Genomic DNA, 21718 nt, shown 5'->3' with positions numbered 1-21718 from the left:
GAGGTGTTATTATTATTAGTAGTAGTAGAAGTAGTAACAGGAGGAGTATGCTGTAATTAAAAAAATAAATAAACACGTACTATGATCCCTCAATGGTAAATTAAATTTTAAAATGTATGAGTTCTTAAATACAATAAAATTTGTATAAAAATGTATATTTCAAAAATGTAATATTTCACATTTATTTTATAATGGATATCATTTCTTTTTTTTTTTTTTTTTTTTTTTTACAGACAACTAAAGAGTAAGTCAACCAAAAAAATAAATATTTAAGACCAAAAAAACAATATTTCATTTAAAAAAAGCTATGTACTATATATACAGCTAAATTAAGATATTTCTACAGGCATTTTCTTCATTATCCAACACATTTCATATATTCTCACCAAAATAGACATCCTTGGAACGACATACTGTATCTATCAATAAAATAAAATAAATAAATAAATATAACAAAATAAACACATATACATAGAATTACATAATAGTAGATGAAAAAATAGTAGATGATGTTTAACTCCAGGTACTTTATTACACTGTATGCAGTAAGAATAATGCACTGTATACCTCCAAGGATTTACCCTTGAGTAGACTTGCCAGTTTTATTTTATTTTATTATTATTTTTTTTAAATTAGAAAGCAAAACATAGTACTGTAGCTGCAATAGTTTCATCCCTAATTAAAAAGCTATTCCCAGTATCTGCCTGCAGCATTATTCAGGATAGATCACAAAGAATATACTGTATTTGATAATAGAGAGAGGGGAAAGTCAACCGCGGCTGAGATTTTCATCGATTGAGATCTCGGGGAAAAAAACGTCAATTCACGACAGCAACGGACTTGGAGAAGTTACTTACTGTAAGTACAGTATGCGAGTACAGGTGATCTTACCCGTGCCGCAGGCCTTGTACTTGCCGCCGTGTCCGTGCAGCAGCAGGGTGAAGACCAGGATGAGAACGAGGATGAGGCCCACCAGCGCCATGACCAGCAGGAACCACCACTCCTCGTAGAACGGACGCTCGGACAAAGCTGAAGACGCAAATCGGAAACGCTTGTTTTCACTTGCGGTGCCGTTTCCGAGCAGACTACGGACATTATTTATTCGAGAAACCATGAAATAAGAATGTTATAAATGTCATTTTGCAATTTCACTCTCATACTATCTCTATAAACACGATGGATAATCATTTCTTTTATAGCGCACCTTTTGAGTGGTGCTACTGCTGTCGGTGTCACTCGTGTGTCTTGTCTTTCCAGTTCATTGAGCCAACGAGAGGGAGTTGGGGCATTAAATGACCATAAATGTTAATTATCAGTAAGATTCCTAAATGACTTGATTTGTGGATGCTGCCGACTGCAAAGTAGGTTGCATTTTATTGTAAGAAGCATTACATGCCTTCTCAAATTCTGCGAACCATTTTGGAGAATCATGTTTCCTTTTTGTCGTTTATTTGAAAAAAATCAGATCAGACAGGCGGCATGATGGACGAGTGGTTAGCACGCCTCTCTCACAGTTCAGAGGACCCGGGTTCAAATCCGGCCGAGCCTGTGTGGAGTTTGTATGTTCTCCCCGTGCCTGCGTGGGTTTTCTCCGGGTACTCTGCTTTCCTCCCATATCCCAAAAGTATGTACGCTAGGTTCATTGATGACTCTAACTTACCCAAAGGTGTGAACGGTTGTTTGTTTGTCTGTATTTCATTTAATCTAATTAATCTAATCTAATCCCTCAAGGGGACCTCGACAAAAGGAAATGATATATTGTATTTTTTCTAAAACTGGCACAGAGGCGAGAGGTGTTGAACGAGTAGGGATGACTTTTAGGTAAATTGGTTACATTTCTCCATTATTTTGGGAACTTTCTCAAGAAATATTTTATAGGATTTTAAAAAGAAGAAATGTTTGTAATCTTAAACATTTTGAACTTGGAATAACTGAATCGGTTAGGAATTGGTGCATTTGGGGAATTTCTCCATTAATTGGGTAAATTCTCAAGGAAAATGTGGATTTATTCAAAAGGTAGGACTTTTTTGAATGATTTAGACATGGTGAATTTGAGGATTTTGAAAAAAAACAACATTTCCCCATTGATTTGGGACACGGAAAATATGGGAATTCTTGGAATGTTGAACATTTTCAATTGGTTAAGAACTGGTGAAGTTGTAAAATCTTCTCAAGGAAAATTTGGAACGTTTGAAATGTTGCACATTTTGAAATTAGAAATAGTTAATTGCAAGTTCATTTGTTAAAGTTCTCCTTTAATTCTGGCATTTCCTTCACATACAATTATATTCTTCAAAAAGGAATGTTTAGAATGTTGACTATTTTAAGTTGGAATGTTTTGAATCGGTTCAGAAATTGGAGGTAATATTTAAGTGAATACGTTTTCTGTAGGAATATGTGGAATTCTTCAAAAAGAAGGAATGTTTGGATGATAACATTTTTGGATTTGATTTGATTGAGAAATGTTGAATTTGACGTACAGTTGTGAAATTGATCAACTAATTTGAATGGTTTTGTTTCTTCTCCTTCAATTTTGAGATTGAAATGATTGGAATTGGTAGAGAAGGTAGGAGTGCAACGCTAGAGCGCAGGGAAGAACATTTTCAAAAGAAGCAAATTCATCGAAATCAATCGGCTAGCCGGTGTGAATGTTCATTCGCCAGCGCGTCATCGTATTTGCGTGCTTACCGGCGAGCGCCGCGGAGGGCGTGCTGGGCTGTCCGAAGCCAAAGCGGTTGACGGCGATGACTCGGAACTCGTAGCTGATGCCGGGCCGCAGGCGCTCCAGCGGCACCGACACGGACCGGCTGCCGGCAGACAGCAGTCGGACGAACGAGTCCCACACGCCCTCGTCTACGCCCACGCAACACAGACAGAGATGGAAAGTCAACAAAGCGTTGGAAATTCGCAGAAATTAATCGAGCAATTTTTTTCGGGTGATATTATAAACGTATTATAATTCAATCAAATGTTGTTAACAAAATATTTCAACCGTTTTTGGGGATCGGTAATTCTTTCTCATGGTATTAGGACTTTATTCTCCAAAAATAACTTCTTTATTGTATTATTATGACTTCATTCTCAAAGAATTTACTCTTGTAAAATTTTGACCTTATACTTGTAGTTTGTTGTCATAATTAAAATGTATTCTTGTGATATTTTGAAATTTTTCTTGTCAAAATATAACTTCAGTCTTATGATTATCTGTTGTAATATGACGACTTGTCCGTTTTTTTTTAACTTCATTCATAATATTCTGACGATGTTCTCATAAAATTATTATATTTTTTCTTCTTATAGTTCCATTATTTCTACGACCTTATACAACTCAATTCCTGTCCTACTATAATATTGATCTTGTAATTCTTGCAACATTATGACGATATTCTCATACAATTACAATTTAGTATTCTCATAATATAAAGATTTACATTTTACTCATTAAAAACACTTTCATACGTATAATATTACAACTTTATTCATGAGGTCTTTATTCTTATAGCATATGGAGTCTCGTCTCGTATTCTTTTCTCATAATATTACGACTTTCTTCCCATAAAATTGCGACTTTATTCCTGTAAAATGTCAACATTAATCTTGTAATTCTTTCTCATCATATAATTTTTTTATATTAAGCTCTGACCTTCCCCCCTACCATTTCAACTTTACATGCATAATATTAAAATGTTATTCTTCCAAATCATTATTCTTTTATGAATTTATTCCCATAAATTTACAACTTAATTCTAGAAAAATGTTGATTTTATTCTTGCAATTCTTTCTCATACTATTACAACTTGAGTCCCAAACAAATCACACATTTTAAAAGTCATAACATTTTGACTTATTTTTCCCGAATATCTCAACGTTATCTTCTTACTATGACCAGAAATCTTAACGCTTTAGATGTTTTTGTGAAACAAATGTGAACAATGAATCAAATTCTGCCATGTGCAGGTTGCGCCTCGCTACGTATTTGTGAACACGTACAATTTGTACTTGTTTGGCCTGCGCTCTTCTGAGTCGCACTGGAGTCGTAAATATAACGATGTTGATTCAGTTTACAATTCCAGTCGGGATCACCGTAATAGTCTATAATTTAACAGCGCCATTAAATAATTTCCGGCGGAGCTGTTTAGCGCGGCGGGCGTCGACGACTCGGGAGACACAGCGGCGTTCGAAAGTCGAAAAGGTCTTCACCTGAGGGACGAGACTCGATCACGTAGCCGTTCACGGGCGCCGCCCCGCTGTCGCCCTCTGCCCAATGGATGGTGAGGGCGGAGGACGCCTTGGTGATGGAGATCTCCGTGGGCGACCCGGGTGCTCCTTGGATGGTCAAACGGGGACACAAACACGCACACGTTGGATTACGTTGCTTTGCTGGAAGCATGAACCAAACAGAAGGTTGGGGCGGGCCGATTAATCCATTTGATCGATTACAGCGCTTCCCCCGCTATATGGCGGTTCGTCCTATGCACATTTTTTGAATACGACTTACAAGCATTCACTTTCAGGACATTTCTGACATTCGAACACTTCCGTGTTGGTTAAAACACTTTTTTCTTAATACCTCTGCAACTAAGAATTTAGAATGAATAAATCAATCAATAAATGCACGGAGTGAGATATGGAAACATTTTGCTTACACGGCACTGAGCAGCACTGGATTTGTAAATGTAATCATGTCGATTCAGTTTATAATTGCAGTCGGAATCACTAAAATAGTCCACAATTTAGCAGTCAGGGTAAGCCGAAAGATACTACAAACTAAACAAACTCTGTAAAGTCAGACACACCGGAGGGGGGAACAGTGTTGCCAATAAGCTCATCGTCAGAGGTCAAGCGACAGGTTAATCAATTGGACACATTTAAACAAATTACCTTCGAGTGACTCTAACGAATGTGAATAATTTTGTGACAAGCAAACTTGTGCCCCACTGGCCGCATTTGACGAGGCAATTAATCAGTAGGCATTGATCAATTTGTCAATCAATTTGCAGAGTCCAGAAGTAAGCGACCAATTAGGCGGCTGCATTGCTGACACATGCTTCTAAATAACGATGCAAACATATTGTTTACGCCGGCAATGTTGGCGACTGGTTAGCACTTCTGCCTCACAGTTCTGGGGAGCGGGGTTCAGATCCCGGCCCCGCCTGTGCGGAGTTTGCATGTTCTCCCCGTGCCTGCGTGGGTTTTCTCCGGGCACTCCGGTTTCCTCCCACATCCCAAAAACATGCATGCTAGGTAGATTGTGGACTCTAAATTGCCCATAGGTGTGAATGTGAGTCCGAATGGTTGTTTGTTTCTGTGTGCCCTGCGATTGGCCGGCGACCAGTTCAGGGTGTACCCCGGCTCCCCCCCGAAGATAGCTGGGATAGGCTCCAGCGGCCCCCCGACTCTAGTGAGGAGAAGCGGGAAAGAAAATGGATGGATGGATGGATGGATGGATGGACATATTGTTTACCAAGGAAGAAGTCAAGTGCGTATATAGATTACTACCACTAGAGGTACTCGTATCACACTTTGAGAATCACTCGAATAGAATATAGGCAATTCTAATACATTAACAATGAGCATTAATAATGATATGAATTTGTTTTACTACAATAATACTACAATACCCTAACAAGGCCTTTTCTGGAAGTAGGGTACGGCAAAGCATATTTGGTAGTCTAGCAACATCCTTCTGCATTTTATTGTAATATATGACTTTGAAAATTATATATATATATATAAATAAATAGTTCGTTTGATTTAGTGAAAAGCACAAATAAAAACAATCGGTAATTTCATTTGTATTACGCGGTTTGGGCAGTGTTGTCTTGTTAAAGGCCATCGATTTATGAAAAGTAACACAAAGGTACACTCCAGCGATAGAAATATGGTCAGAAATAAAACCGATTACTTTCAAATGACAGTATATTTTCATTGAATTACACTTTAAAAGAAATTATACATATTACAATCCCTCGTGGGAAACATATCTAGTGTTTTTTTCCCCTTTAAATGAGATTATTTGATGGCAAACTTGATAGACTGATGCTCACCTTGCACAGGCTCTGCAGTGAGATTTGCACGAATCGGGGGCCCGTAGCTGACTGTGAGGGCTCGGACAGCGAACGCGTACGTGGCTCCTTTCACCAGGTCTCGCACCTTCAGCCATCGCTGCCAGCTGCCCTTCACGTCCACCGTCACCACTTTGCTGACGCCTGCTAACGCACGGGTCACGTTTGTCTTTCTTGTTGCGTGTTCTTATTAAACGTTGGTGCGTTTACGACACGTATGCGCGTACCTTGCACCGGAGCGGTGGGCCGGTAGATGACTTGGTAGCCCTCCAGCAGGCCATTGGGAGTTGAAGGAGCGCCCCAGGAGACGTTGGCACTCCATCCCGTCACCTCGGAGAAGGAGAGGTGGCTGGGCTGGCTGGGGGCTGCCAGATTACACAAACGTTACGGAAGGTCTCCTCCGCAAAAAAGACACTACTCTTTTTAAAACAGGCTCACATTTATGATGGTCATTTTGAAAAAAAAAAAACATAATTTTCTTTAAATATTTAAACTTTTTACTTTTTAAATTTTTACCCTCAGAAAATTAAGATTCACCCCCAATAAAAATGTGTTTATTCTTGTAATAGTATCATTTTATTACCATAAAATTAACCTTTTTCATTGTAATATTTCAATGCTATTATTTTAATTGTGAGTCTTTTGTGAGTAACACTACCAGTACATAAATAAACTTGACCTTACTGGTAATATTACAACATTTTCCACAGAATATTTTGACTTTATCTGTGTATCTTTCACTTTTTACTCCTGATAATACATTCTTCTTGTAATATTATATTGTAAGATTTTAACTTTATCCTTATTTTTAATTCTCAAACAATAGTTATTTTTGACAAAATCCCAACTTTATTCCTGTAATAAAGTTATTCTATTCTCATTCCTGCGTTTATCATTATGACTACTGGAATATTCTCATATTACCATTTATTCCCGCAATATTATAATTCAGCCAATTGTTGTAATACTGTCATCATTTTCAAATCGACTTCTCCCCCCAAAAATCTCCAAAAAGTAAAAATGTCTTTCTTTATATGTATTTCAGATGTGTTCTGTAGACTTTTTTTCTGATCAATTTTCCCATAATATGACTTTCCTCTCATAAAATTACAACTATATATATATATATATATATATGGTGACTTTGTTCTTGTAATATTTCAATTTTAATGTTGTAAATCTCTGATAATATTGAAACATTTTCCCCATAGAATTGCAATTATTTCTTTATTTTTTCGTGTCAAATTACAATAAAACAAAACATTTTTTTTCCTCTTGTAGGTGAACACAACAGCGGGCCCTTACCCGACTGCAGGGTGTGCGCACCACGAGGGTCGCTGGGCGGTCCGTCTCCGGCCGTGTTGAAGGCGGTGAGAGTGAGCAGGTAAGGCGTGTAGCTGCTCAGGTTGCTCAGGTGCATGCTGGTGTCCGGGACAAAAATCACCTTCACCTTCTCCGTCTGGTTCTGTTTGTCCTTCTGCCAGTAGTGCACCTGCGACACGAGAGGAGCCGTAAACAACCCCGACGGACTCCTCCGCGGCACATTTGTTGTCCCCTCTCATCGCTGCCCCTCTTGACAACGGCATGCACTGTTTAGTGTTTATTTTCACGTTCTCTGCTCCGCGACGCCCCCTCATTAATTCTGATAACATAAAACAGTGACAATGATGCTTAACTAAAAAGAGGAGGACGGTGCCGCTGACAGGACACGACACTCAAGTACAAACTGATGCGAATACACGCTTTGGTGCGGTTCATCGTGCGGGCCCTTGTCGTTGTTGTTTTTTTTTGTTTTTCCTGAGTTTTCACATTAAAGTACACAGGCAATGCTGAATTTTGCATTTTGACATTGTGCCGCAACATGCCGGGTAGCACTGAGGTTTACTGGAAGAGATGCAGCTTCATTTAGACCAAGAATAAGAGGCAAGGAAGATCTCCAACTAAGGCCTGGTACACACAAAGATAATAATCTCTATCCAGGCCGCTCAAAAAACAAATGCTGGTGAACTCCACACAGGAAGGCTGAAGCTGAGATTTGAACCGTAAACCTCGGCGCTGTGAGGCAGAAATGTTAATCACTGAGTCAACGTGCTGCCCAACCTTAACAACTTTTACCAGTAAAAGACACAAAGGCTATTTTATTTTGTGTTTTTAGCTCAAATGAACCAATCTCTCTTCTGATGGAAGCCCATATGCTGATATCCACTTTCAGGCACATTTGCCAATGGCATGGTTACCGTAATTTCTCGTGTATATTGCGCACCCATGTATAATGAGCACCCCCAAAGTTGACCACAAAATTCTGGAAAATCCTTCTATGTATAAAGCATTTTTACAATGCATGATTTTGCTTCTACCAATATGATCAAAACATGACTTATTATCGGTATTTTGTTGTTTTTTTTCAAATAATTATTCTGAAGTGAAGCACTTTATTTGAACACGAATAAAGTGTTTATTCGAACGCATTTAATTTTATTTTAATGGGATTCAAATTAAACTGTCAAGCTTTATCATGAAACAAAACATAACCATAAATAAATTAATGATGGTTGTTGTTCAGCCATCAGTCATATTTAAAAAACAACAACCTTTCATAAATTCTGCCATCGTATGTAAACCTATGAGCACAACTGTACATATATGAAAGTGTAGGGGACACCTTTTTCATAACCACTAGGTGGCGGTGGCATGTTAGAATGAAACATTTGGAATGAAAGTGTACAGCTTATTCATAACTTGTGGATGTCGGCATACATTTACAAAATGGGAAAGTTTTTTCCCATGTTACCCTATACCTATGTATAATGTGCACTATTGAAATTTTTTTTGGGGGAAAAAAATGCACATTATAGATGAGAAATTACGGTGTGTCAAAAATGTAATTTAAAAATGTAACGCTGTGAGCCCTTTTGGCAAACGAAAGCATGATTCTTTGTTTGATAAGATTGATTTACGAATTAGTTTTTCAAGTTTCAATCCATCACTTGGTCAATTTTTTTTGCTGTGTGTTTTGAGCCCAAACTATCTTCAGGCTTCAGAACCGCAGCCACTCGAGTGAAGTGGGGGGGGGGGAAGGAGGCCAAAAGTCACCTATCCACCTTTAGCCTTTTAGTGACCGGTACAAAAAGTCACAGATTCAAATACAAAATGAGAACAATAGCAAAGCGCTACAGCTGCCAAAACTCACATCCAGAAGCTCACACTCAGACAAACCGGCCATGCTCCTGACATCACTGACTAGGCCACGCCCTTTACCTGACTCTAGTAGCTTTCATTTGTAAAACAAGCTGTACATTTTTTTTAAAAGCCCTCTATAGCTCCATCTTGTACCTCCGATATAGTAACGCTCCATTACGAATAGGCCATGCGACCAACGTAGCAGCCGTGGCAGACGCGCACGTCTGGTGAACGTGAGTGAAAGGCGTGGCTTTGTACGGCGACTCGAATCGGGGCAGGGATTAGTGAAATGAGGCTACATTCCTATCTTTCTAGCAATGCAACACCACAGCTGCTGATTTTGTGACTCAGTTTGTCAAAACGTACAGTGGTTACACATTATAAAACCGTTTTATTGCTTTACGTTGTCGTTTATTATATACAATACAGTGCTAATTGTCTTTATTAAAAATGTAACAATGACAATTGTGGTGTTTTCTTAGGGACTGGAACAAATCGATGACTGAAAGACCTTAGTTGATATAAATAGAAACACCTACACACGCTCGTCGAGCTCATCTCGAATAAAAGAAGTCAAGATGTGACGATTAAAAGGCAATACGACTGTAAGTGAGCAATGCACTTCACTAAGCGGCTTTCGGAATCCGTCAGATGCATTCAAAGTGGCCTCCTCCCACCTGTAACACTCCAAGTGCAACTTCATTTCTTTGATCTACTTTAGCACAAGCACAACACACACTGATGGATCTCCGCCACGTGGAAAGGAAGCAAATGAAGGTGCTAAGCGGCGGCAAATAAAGGCTCGACATGGAAAGTGCTGGGATAGTCGTCGCTCTATCGGATTCACACTAATTGCAACAACGGTGCCGGCTGAGCCTCGTGCATTATAAATGAATTAAAAAGGAGGACAAAAAAAAAATCTTGTATTCACCGGAGATTTTAGAGTGAGATACTATAGTCAAAGCAGATGCGACAGATCAATGTTAGAAGGTATTTGAGTTGAATTCAATTCAAGTGTAACAGCATCATTAGTGTGTGGTACCCAAAACTGAAAAGAAAAGCCCCATTTGCAAATGGGCCAAATGTGTTTCTCCTCCATTTCCAAGCTTGGAGTTAGGAGAAGCACTTGAGGGCAAGTGTCTTGAGACCACCAGTGTCTTAGCAGAGTGACCCAGGAAGCGCAGTAGATGGATGGCTTGTGATCGAAAAGTTACAAGTTCCAGCCTTTTCGAACACAGAGGCAATTTCCAACCTTGAATCAGAGTTGTAACCATCAGTGTTTGAATGCAAAAAAAGTCTAAAGCACACACACTACATACATGGAATTGTCGCTTCACAAAAGCAGTGTGTTCACGGTAAATGACAGTTCAACTCAAATCTTTTTGTTTTCTATTTCAAAAGAATTTGTCCCTGTGGGTAATAATGGCAAGTAAAAGTATCCATTAGAGGCTTGCTGTCTTGGGAGCTGTGATGATCACATGATCACCACGCATGACGGTTGTTCTCTGCGTGGACACTGGATTGGCTCCAGCTCATCCGCGAGGACGAGCGGTATAAAAGATGTCATGGATGTCTGCAGTTCTTACACTGCAGATTGTTATTAACCTTAGGCATGTTTTTTTTTTTGGTATTGTTAAGCCCTTTGTCAGATAAGAACCACTACTGGTAAGTTTAAAAAAGGAACATCCGAGGTTTCACATTATTTGTATGTAACGTAACGATAATAAACTAGGGTTAAGGATTTCAAAAGCTAAGCAGGAGTTACCACCGTAATATAAATCATTGATTTGTACACTGGCTTCTTTGTTGATAAGCACACAACGGCGTGTCATTTTGCGGATTGATTTTTGCTGAGTGCTATTATTACCTGTTATCTTTTCTATCAATGGGTCAAACAAGCCCACCAGGGCATTGCAGTTACCTTGGCAAAAAGAAAAAGTCTCCTCTTAAAAAGAAATGTTCCTCGTGCGCCACCTTCGGTCTGAGAGACTATTAGCACCAGTCAGATGCTATCAATTCATTAAACATTCATTCTTTGCCCTTATTTCTCTCCTCTTAATCTGCTTAACCTCGTCGCCGTGTCCGTCCGTCTCTGACACTTTGATGCATCCCTCCTAATCAGGATTCTACAGGGACCGCGCTCTCGTCTCGTTCCTTCGCTCGGCAAATATTACATTCCTGTCCGTCTTTCTTCTCCATTCCACCTCTGCTCTGCTGCAGAAATCAATGTGTCCAAAGCGGGACAGATAACCTTGTGTTTGAAGTACTGAGAGCAGCAAGGAGGGGGAGGGGGGCGTGGGGGGCTTGCTTGTCGGGCCGAGTGGTGATAGTGAAAGCATTAAAGTTCATTCCTCTAACCTAATTCTCTGCCCCTCTTCGGGACACTTGAAGGTGCAGCACAGCGACAGCTCCGACAAGCAATGACGTACTCCAGTATTAAAGCAACTACTCTGTGTGTGTGTGTGCGTGCGCCACTTTGTGGGCACGCTCGTTTGCTTTTGAGCCCCTCGCTCACCTTGTATCCTTGGATGAGTCCATTCTGGGTCTCCAGGGGGGGCGTGTCCCAGCTCACCTCCAGGCTGGAGGGAGACACGGCGGACACTCGGATGGACTGGGGAGCCACTGATGGAGCTGTGAAGGAAACAGCACGGGAAATGTTACACCAGCACTTCACAACATTTTATAGGGAGGAATTCATCCAAGTCGCGCCTCATAATCCTAACGGCAATGAAATACATACAGTAACTACCATAAAGTTGCCAATTTTTGAGAAAAAGTCAGAATTTTACGAAAACAAATTCATTTTTTATTTATTAGTTCAATTATTATTATTTGTTTTGAAAACAAAAAGTAATGTTATGAGCATAAAGTTGGAATCTTTACAAGAACAGAGATGCATTTTGTCAGGATGAAAAGTCGTAATCGCATGAGAATAAAGTCGTACTCTTACGATATTATATTAGTTATATGTTTTAAATTTGAATTGATTGTTTGTTTTATTGGCACTGATATGTACTGTCGGTCTGCACTTTTTTAAATGATACAACATTATGTATTCCAAATAATTTTGCGGACCCCCGAGAGTCCCAGGAACGCAGTTGAAGAACCCGTGTGTCACATCCTTTGCGTTCTCTGGTCCAAAACAGCTGACGGCTTGCCAGTAATGGAAACTGACCCAAGCAGGCAGCTTCATGTGATCGGATAATTATGTATTTGTCTTTCGACAGGGCGGCACGGTGGTCCTAGTGGTTAGCACATCTGCCTCACAGTTCTAAAGGTTCTGGTTCTGGTTTCTAATAACTACGAACAAACGACAAAAACACAGAGAACATTTGGGAATAAACGTGCGGCCGAACGAGACAGAACTGTCGTGCAGTGTGCAGGGTTCTGCGAAAACTACGAGTTTTCACGAGCGGCCGACCCTCCCCAACTAGTTTTGCTGTGATTCCAAATTTTAATCGTAGGTGAGCTGCGCTGCAACTTTGCAGATGTAACGGCCAATCAAAAATGCCACATGAATTTTCACAACAAAAATGACCTTTTCGGGTACAAAAAGAGATCTCGCTGGCCACTGCTAAGGTGTACCAATACAGTATGTATGTCTATATAAATTGTGTTTTACAATAATACTTAAGTGTATTTATAGTTGCTATATTTACCTGTGGCTAAAAAGCGAAGCATGGAGAGTCTCTGTCGTGCAGTCAATGAATGGCCAATAGCCTCTCCACACACTCTCCTTTATGTCTTGCATGTTTTCTCTCTTTCTATTATTATAATATAGCTTGAGCAGCCAGGGCAATCCGCTTCTTCCTTGACAATCGCACCATGTCGTTTATGGTTTAATTTAAAAAAAAAAAAAATGCAGTGCAGCATATAAGGAGACTCAAAATCGCTCTGTGATTGAATGGCAAGCAGGTGAACGCCCTGTTTTATATTGTAGCAACAATAAGTCCTATTTTTGCAGTTAATTCACACAACTATCCAAGTTTTTTGTTCTGGCTCCATGGTGAGCCCTCCCAATTAGAGTGGGCCCGGGGGCTGGAGCCTTTTGAAATCACTGTGACCACACATGCACAAGCAGTTTGCGGCCATGCACCCGGGGCACACGCAGAAAAAAAAAAGACCATATCACCGCATTTCATCATCAACACCCTCTAGCCATTTCTGCCACCCCGCTCCACGTTGCTTATCCTCCACTCATTTCTCACCTTGGGATACGTGTGGCCTTCTCAAGCTGACAAAAATGCCCAACCCCTCCTGAATATGAATTTGAGGTTGTGCGCGCCAACAAAAATCTTTTGCTCGTTTTGTTTGTGTGGTGGAAGGTAAACATCCAAGACGTGCGCTCTTCCACAACAGACAAGGCCAGCCGACTGCTCTGTTTGTCATTCAAACAGCGGCTCAGAGCCTCACGCTATGTAACATTTAAGTCTCGGCGGCAGCTGGCTCCTTGGCCAAGCAACCCATCTCTCAACCATTTCGTCAGAAAGAACATTCTGGACTTTTATTGATCTATTGCTAGCTGCCAATAACAAACGTAGCAAATCAGTCCTTCACTCTTCTATTCATAACATTGCGCCTGCTGGCACAGAACACAACAATAAAAAAAAAAAAACAGCAGCTGTTCCAACAAGTAGGGACTGCACATAGTGTACTGTATATGACTAATATTAGAAATTTTAATGTGACGAATATTCATTATGGGGAGGGAATCAAGGAATAAGCAGCAACGTAATTGTCCAATGATAACCATAATACAGTAAAATTTGAATTAAAGTTCATAAAATATCAGAATCAGAATCAGAATCATCTTTATTTGCCAAGTATGTCCAAAACACACAAGAAATTTGTCTCCGATAGTTGGAGCCGCTCTAGTACAACAAACAGTCAATTTACAGAACACTTTGGGGACATAAAGACATTGACAAAAAACAATTGTGCAAAAAGATGCAGAGTCCTCTAGCACTTAGAGCAGTTCGAATGACTAATATTGCAATAGTCCGGTGCAATGACCATTGTGCAAAGGGCGCTGAGACTTCAAGGAGAGTATGCGGTTTAAAGTGACGAGTAGTGCGATCATCTGGGACAATGTTGGTTGTGCAAATGTTACAGATACTCCTCAATCAGTGTGCAAATGGAGCAGATGCTACTCTGGCATGAGTGGCCAGTATATGCGAATAGTGCAGCATGGCGAGACAACTACAGTGAGTGCACGAGTAATACATCATTGGCCCCACAGAAATGTGACAACGAACTCAAGTCAAAAAAATTCCAGCTTGTTGTAATGAAATTATAGGTTTGGTGTTTAAGAAGTTGATCGCAAGAGGGAAGAAGCTGTTGGAATGTCTACTAGTTCTAATTTGCGTTGATTGGTAGCGCCTACCTGAGGGAAGGAGCTGGAAGAGCTGGTGACCGGGGTGCAGACGGTCTGAGAGGATTTGTCTTAGTTCTGGCAGCGTGCAAGTCCTCAATGGTGGGTAGGGGGGTACCGACAATCCTTTCAGCAGTTTTGATTGTACGTTGCAGTCGGAGTTTGTCCTTTTTTGTAGCAGCACCAAAACCAGACTGTGATGGAAGAACACAGGACCGATTCGATGACCGCTGTGTAGAACTGTCTCAGCAGCTCCGGTGGCAGGCCGTGCTTCCTCAGAAGCCGCAGGAAGTAGATCCTCTGCTGGGCCTTTTTGAGGACGGAGTTGATGTTGGTCGCCCACTTCAGGTCCTGAGAGATTGTAATTCCCAGGAACTTGAAGGTCTCGACGGTTGACACAAGGCAGCTGGACAACGTGAGGGGCAGCTGTGGCGAAGGATGCCTCCTGAAGTCCACGATCATCTCTACAGTCTTGAGCGTGTTCAGCTCCAGATTGTGTCAGCCGCACCACAGCTCCAGCCGCTCCGCTTCCTGTCGATATGCAGACTCGTCACCCTCCTTGATGAGGCCGATGACAGTGGTGTCATCTGAAAACTTCAGGAGCTTGACAGTCGGGTTCGCTGAGGTGCAGTCGTTCGTGTAGAGAGAGAAGAGCAGCGGAGAGAGGACACAACCTCGGGGCGCCCCAGTGCTGATGCTGCGTGCTGGATGAGGTGGCCTCCCCCAGCCTGACCTGCTGTGTCCTGCCCGTCAGAAAGCTGTAAATCCACTGGCAGATGGCAGGTGAGACGCTGAGCTGGAGAAGCTTGGTTGAAAGGAGTTCAGGGATGATGGTGTTGAACGCTGAGCTGAAGTCCACGAACAGGATCCACGCGTAGGTCCCTGCACTGTCGAGGTGTTCTAGAATGAAGTGCAGTCCCATGTTGACTGCATCATCCGCAGACCTGTTCGCTTGGTAGGCAAACTGCAGGGGGTCCAGCAGGGGACCTGTGACACGCTTGAGGTGGTCCAGCACGAGACGTTCAAAGGACTTCATGTCCACAGATGTCAAAGCGACAGGCCTGTAGTCATTCAGACCAGAGATTGCAGGTTTCTTGGGGACTGGAATGATGGTGGAGCGTTTGAAACAGGATGGAACTTCGCACATTTCCAAAGATCTGTTGAAGATCTGAGTGAAGACTGGAGCGAGCTGGTCCGCGCAGACTTTGAGGCAGGATGGGGACACATGGTCCGGTCCTGTCGCTTTGTTAATCTTATGTTGTTTGAAGATGCGTCTCACATCCTGTTCATGGATGGTTAACGCAGAAGTCAGAGGTGTGGTTGTGGTCGCGGGTGCGGCCGGGTGGGTGTGTGGAGTGAAACTGCCCTTTTCAAATCTGCAATAGAAGGTATTCAAGTCGTTGGCTAGTGTGCTATTGTTCTCAGCTTGGGGGGATCGTCGCTTGTAATTAGTCAGCGATTGGAATGCACGCCAGACTGATTTTGAGTCGTTCGCGCTAAACTGTTTTTCCAACTTTGCTGCATAGATCCTCTTTGCAATGTTAATTTCTTTAGTAAGCTGGTTTCTAGCTCGATTATACAGGGCCCTGTCCCCGCTCTGATATGCATCTTCCTTAGCTTGGCGAAGCTGCTTAAGTTTAGCAGTGAACCACGGCTTGTGGTTGTTGAATGTCCGAAATGATTTTGTTGGTACACAAACCTCTTCACAGAAACTGATATAGGATGTGACAGTGTCCGTATATTCATCCAGGCTGCCAGCTGAATTTTCAAAGACACGCCAGTCTGTGCAGTCTAAACAGCTTCGAAGTTCCATCTTGGCTTCATTGGTCCACTTTTTGACTGTTTTCACTGTAGGCTTTGCACATTTAAGTTCTTGCTTGTACGTCGGTATTAAGTGAATTAAGCAGTGATCAGACGAGCCCAGGGCTGCACGAGGTATAGAACGGTATGCGTTTTTCACTGTAGTGTAGCAGTGGTCTAAAGTATTATTTTCCCTGGTAGGACAGTCGATGTGCTGCTTGTATTTAGGGAGTTCGTGGTTGAGTTTAGCTTTGTTAAAGTCCCCGAGAATAATGAGGGGTGAGTCCGGGTGTTTTTTTTCAATTTCGTTGACTTGTTCGGCGAGTGTTAGCAATGCGGCGTTCGTGTTAGCTTGAGGTGTAATATAGACTCCAGCCAGTATAAACGATGCAAACTCACGTGGCGAGTAGAATGGTTTACAGTTCAAAAACAGCGACTCCAAATGCGGGCTGCAGTGTGCGCTGAGCACCGTGATGTCCGTACACCATTTTTCGTTGATATGGAGGCATATCCCGCCGCCCTTTGTTTTCCCCGATGATTCCATGTCGCGGTCCGCTCGATGAATGTTGAAGCCGGGAAGCGTGACGGCGCCATCGGGTACAGCGTCGCAAAGCCAGGTCTCCGTGAAGCACATGGCCGCGGAACGTCCGAAGTCTTTACTGGTCTTTAACAGAAGATGAAGCTAGTCCATTTCGTTGGGTAGGGAGCGTACATTCGCGAGGTGGATCGACGGGAACGCCAATCTGTGTCCTCTCTTGCGGAGTTTCATCTGAATGCCGGCTCGTTTCCCTCTGTGGCGCCGCTTCCGCCTCCATGCGCCGAAAACCGCGGACGCCGCTCCGGTGAGTAACTCGGGGAAAAAACTGAGCCGATTTTCGAAAGTTGGTGACAGAAAGTCCGGAGTAGCCTCCTTAATGGTTAGCAGGTCTCCCCTTGTGTAAGTGAGTCGTGTAAGGTCTCCAAAGACGGACGAAAAACACAAAAACCAAGACAATACTAGAGAGCGCGTTACCGAGGCGACCACACTGGTCGGCACCATCTTGGATTGAGGATTGACTGGTAGGCGCCATCTTGGATTGAGGAACTGGCCAAAGGGGGAAAAATACGGTGAAAAAAGTGACTTAAAAGAGTAAAAGTGACTTAAAAGTGACTTAAAAGAGTAAAATAAAAATAAATACATAATACATAAAAATTTAAATAATTTTAAAATAATGCAAGAGAAGTGATAACACTAATCCATAAAATAAAAAGTATGAATAGTTATAAAACGTTATTTAAAATAATAGCTAAAATATAATAAATATTAATATATACAAATAAATAATATATATTTTTTAAAGCCAAGAAAAAACACATGGTGCAATAAAAAAAAATATATATAATATATATGTAATAAAGAAAAATCAAGGATGTATGTTAAAAAATGGAAGTGAAAATAATATTAATATAATACAAAAACAAGAATATGTGATCAAAATGTTATTTAAAATATTAAAAAATAAAATAAAATAAATAACACAAAGTAAAAAATACGAAAATATATATTTTTTTCTTGCCATTTCTTTGTCTTATGTTATAGAGCAAAAAAGAAAAGAAAAAAAGGATTAAAAAAAACAAAGCCGTTATTAAAACATTACATTTAGAGCTTTAAGTTTACTGTTAACATTTAATATTTTTTTTTTTTAAGTAAACAACAATGAACTACGCTAACATCATACTTGAATAATGACCTGTAAACATTTCTTGATGGCAAAGGTTTGACAGTTTAAAGATTGGAACACATGAATTCCACTTCCATTATTAATTAATTCATACTTAATGCAAACAAATGGAAGAGCAAACACCCTCATGGGACACATCTAACAGCATTGTCTCCACTATTCATCTATAATATATATATTATAAAGATAATAGAGAAATAGTGAACAATGAGTGTATTATGCATTTTCATGTTGTACTATATCGTTACAAAAGGGGTGGGGGGCGGGGGGCAAGAAAAAGCACTGAAATGGTAAATAGACCTTAAGCGGTAAGACGGAAATGATGCAACACAAGCACTAGTCGGAGAACTTAGACCAAATGTTGCAGCAAAAGTAAAACCCAACAAAGCGCGTAGCAGATAGAGGCTAACGAAACACTTTAATCAACGCAAGCCGCTGGCTCACAAAGTGCCATAAACAGGATTTGTCGGAACAAAAGCCGACGGTTTTTCACTTGCCTGCCTCTCCAACGGACACGTCGACGGGTTCAGAGGGAGGACTCTCGCCGACGATGTTGTAGCTCGTCATGACTATTTGGTAGCGCTTGAACTTCTTCAGTTCTGGAAAAGGAAACACCAAATTGGCAAGAATTTATTGAGCGCAATTTGGCTGACAGGTCCACTTATAGTGGAACTTCTAATGTTTAATTCTTAGAATAATAATTTTAAAAAAAAACATCGGCTTTTTCTGGAATCTGTTGCAGGTATCAAATTAAAAATGAGTGAATATTTGAAAAACAAAACAAAGTTTACCAGAAGTGTATTCAATTGATTCATACAATGTCCCAACTTCATTGGGATTTGGTTTTGTACACTGAGTTCAGTTGACGTTGGCCCAAAATTTGAACGAGTTGAAGGAACTTGTACGATACCGATCGAGTCAACTAACAAGCAGGCGATATGACTTACGTGTCAACTCGAACTCTGTCAGCGAGGAGCTGCTGACGGTCTTGAAGGTGCTCTTGGCTTTGGAGGAGAAAGATGAACGAATGAGAACACTGATAAATGGCTTTTGCAATCCATTTAACATTTATCGACCACAAAAAGACTTTTGATAGCCTTTAAGTTTGAAGGAGCGAAGGAACGATTGTCTAATTCAAGTTACAGTCACACACCACTCGCTCGATTTTTTAATCTGGCCCACTGAGCTGTTACATTACCAAAGCGTCACACATAAAGCATATTGTATTTTATCACATTTATTAAACCATAAAAAGATAGATTAATAGTTAGAATGGCTATAATTAGTAATAAAAGAAGCGGGTAGCTAAAGAGAGTGGACGTAGGCAAGAATAAAAGCCAAAGTGTGGAGATTTTAAAAGAGGCTCACCGGCTCCCATTCACTTCAATGTACCATCTTCTACAAGCGCATTATGAATATAATGAAAGTATTGTTGATATTTTATATACGGCAGCCGTTCAACTTTCTCGCCGGCTTTAAACCCGGAAATGAATTTTCGGAAGGCTGAAATCTGATTCAAATTGGTCATGGCGACAAAAACATGAGGCCGCCCGATTCGTCGCTCGAGAAACCAGTTGCCAAACACCGCGACAGTTCAGTCGCATCGGTCGGTGTGCGGCAGCCTTAAGAGTTGGGAAATAATACTGTAAGAGTGTGGGGAGGGTCATAAAGCGTTAATATACGTAGATAGAATCAAATAAATATTTGGTCGCGACGTCGCAGATTATTGTCTACCACAAACTTCTGTGAAAAACGAGGGACTAATTGTACTTTTCAAAATGAAACAAATTGGTTATTAAATAACTTATAAATAACAAAAAGGAAACAACTGCTTAAATTATGATTGTATCCAAATGATGAATTTGACATGTTTTGCATAGGTATAAACAGTAAACCACCGCATATTCGCTGTTTGGCTTTCGCAAATGTGCCTATTCTCCGATTTTTTTTTTTTTTTTTTTTTGGTGGGGAACTTATACGCCATTATCCACTGGGAAAAAAAAACCATCACCAATTGACTCTTTGTCTCATCTAGAAATGACCTGGCCCGTCTGTCCATTTTGAAAATCAAATGTGGCCCTTGGACACAAAAGTTCGCCCACCGCTGGTCTGTGTTCTCTTTCCCAATGACGCATCCATGGGCTACAGTAAATGCTTATTTCACGCATGTAAAACATGCTCGAGGCAGAAGGATATCCTCACACTGCAGTAAGTATGGTTATGAATCATTAACCATACAGTCTGGATGCAAATGTTGTAATATGTTTCATGTTTAATAGTGACCAAACAACACAATAAGAGCGCTGCACAATAAAATGACAGGGTACAACCTTCTCGTGAACTTATGTTTCAGTTTATTTTTAAAGAAGACCTTGAGTGTGTGTGGGTGTGCGTGTGTGGACTTACTTGTGATGCGGGCGTCTGTGGCGCTTTTGCTTCCTTGCAGCATTTCAGCAGCGAAAGACGAGTTGGACGGCAGCTCTCGGTAATACAGCCGGTATCCCGTCAGCACCCCGTTGATGCGGTCGTCGCTCGGTCGCTGGGGGAAGGCGCGAAAGAAATCGGTCCTTAATTGCCTAACGAGTAAATTCTGAGGCTTCATTTTTCAGGAGTGCTGACTGACGGGAAACAGTCAAGCTGACAAAGACAACTTTGAAAGGGCGCAGAGCTTGAGTGGCTCATAAAGGTGATGAAATCGCTGGCGACTTTGCTTTCACACCATTTGCCATTAAGCCCGAAGGAGAAGAAGAAGACACTTAAAAGCTGTCTGCGTTTCAACACCTCGGACTGTCCGTCTCTCCCTTTGCCCCGTGCTCGTAGCGCCCTTTCAATTGTCACATTATTCGGACATTTCCCACTTTGATGAATAATGTATAAAACACAAACACACATTCTGTAGGGCTTTTATCACCCCGGTGAATTATTAACATGTATTTGGACTGCACTTGAAAGACGTGTATGTCTGACGCCTGTCAGGGGAGCAGGTAATGGTCGGCTACGGTAATGGACGGTTATCAGAAAAGGCTGCTACCTGTGATCAGATAATCTCTTAGTGAAGCAGCAAGGCTATATTTGCACTCCCTGCTCCAAATAACTGTAAACAATTGTGTTTGGGGCCATTGTGAATAGGTGAAAAGCTGCCCCTTAAAGAAATCCCTCCCAAATGCTTGAAACACATTCAGACTTATTAAAACACAAACCTTTTAAAAGACATTGTTCTAAGTATTCCTCAGTGCCTGTTCTCACTCTTATCTTATAACATCACTTTGAGGAAACGGAAAGAAGAAGCCTCTCTGGCTCGCACCGTTCTCCAAACAAGAGGCAGAGCGTGCTTGTTTCAAGCTGTTTATTTGGCACTCCCAGTTATTGATTTCAAAGTTTTACAAATTCCAAATGTCTGTGAGGCCATGAAAATCTGAATGTGATCGGATGAACGAGGCAGGGGGCGTGGGGCCCGTACGACTGAGGAGAGAGTGAGCAAGATCGTGTTAGGGGGCGCGCAGAGCGAGACAACAAATGTAAAAGTCGTCATCAATTCGTCGACTCGACTGTCATGCCCTTACGTCCGACGACCAAGAATC

The 21718-nt window shown here is 41.2% G+C and overlaps 1 protein-coding gene across 3 annotated transcripts in view; it reads right to left on the bottom strand.

Annotated features, from left to right (window-relative positions):
* Positions 1-21718, bottom strand: part of sdk1b (sidekick cell adhesion molecule 1b) — a 276239-nt gene that overhangs the window by 2922 nt on the left and 251599 nt on the right. For 2 of the 3 annotated variants that reach the window (XM_061679905.1, XM_061679908.1), the window contains 10 exons: positions 20544-20676; positions 19085-19141; positions 18635-18736; positions 11761-11876; positions 7371-7557; positions 6293-6430; positions 6048-6209; positions 4201-4326; positions 2689-2853; positions 892-1029 (listed from right to left, as the gene is read on the bottom strand). In XM_061679905.1, the coding sequence (XP_061535889.1) occupies positions 892-1029; positions 2689-2853; positions 4201-4326; positions 6048-6209; positions 6293-6430; positions 7371-7557; positions 11761-11876; positions 18635-18736; positions 19085-19141; positions 20544-20676 (1324 nt within the window). The remainder of the gene's footprint in view (positions 1-891; positions 1030-2688; positions 2854-4200; positions 4327-6047; positions 6210-6292; positions 6431-7370; positions 7558-11760; positions 11877-18634; positions 18737-19084; positions 19142-20543; positions 20677-21718) is intronic. The other variant, XM_061679907.1, reaches the window with a different exon arrangement.

The sequence above is a fragment of the Phycodurus eques genome, chromosome 6, assembly GCF_024500275.1.
Source record: "Phycodurus eques isolate BA_2022a chromosome 6, UOR_Pequ_1.1, whole genome shotgun sequence".
Lineage (NCBI taxonomy): Eukaryota > Metazoa > Chordata > Actinopteri > Syngnathiformes > Syngnathidae > Phycodurus > Phycodurus eques.
This window is presented reverse-complemented; position numbering and strand designations above follow the sequence as displayed.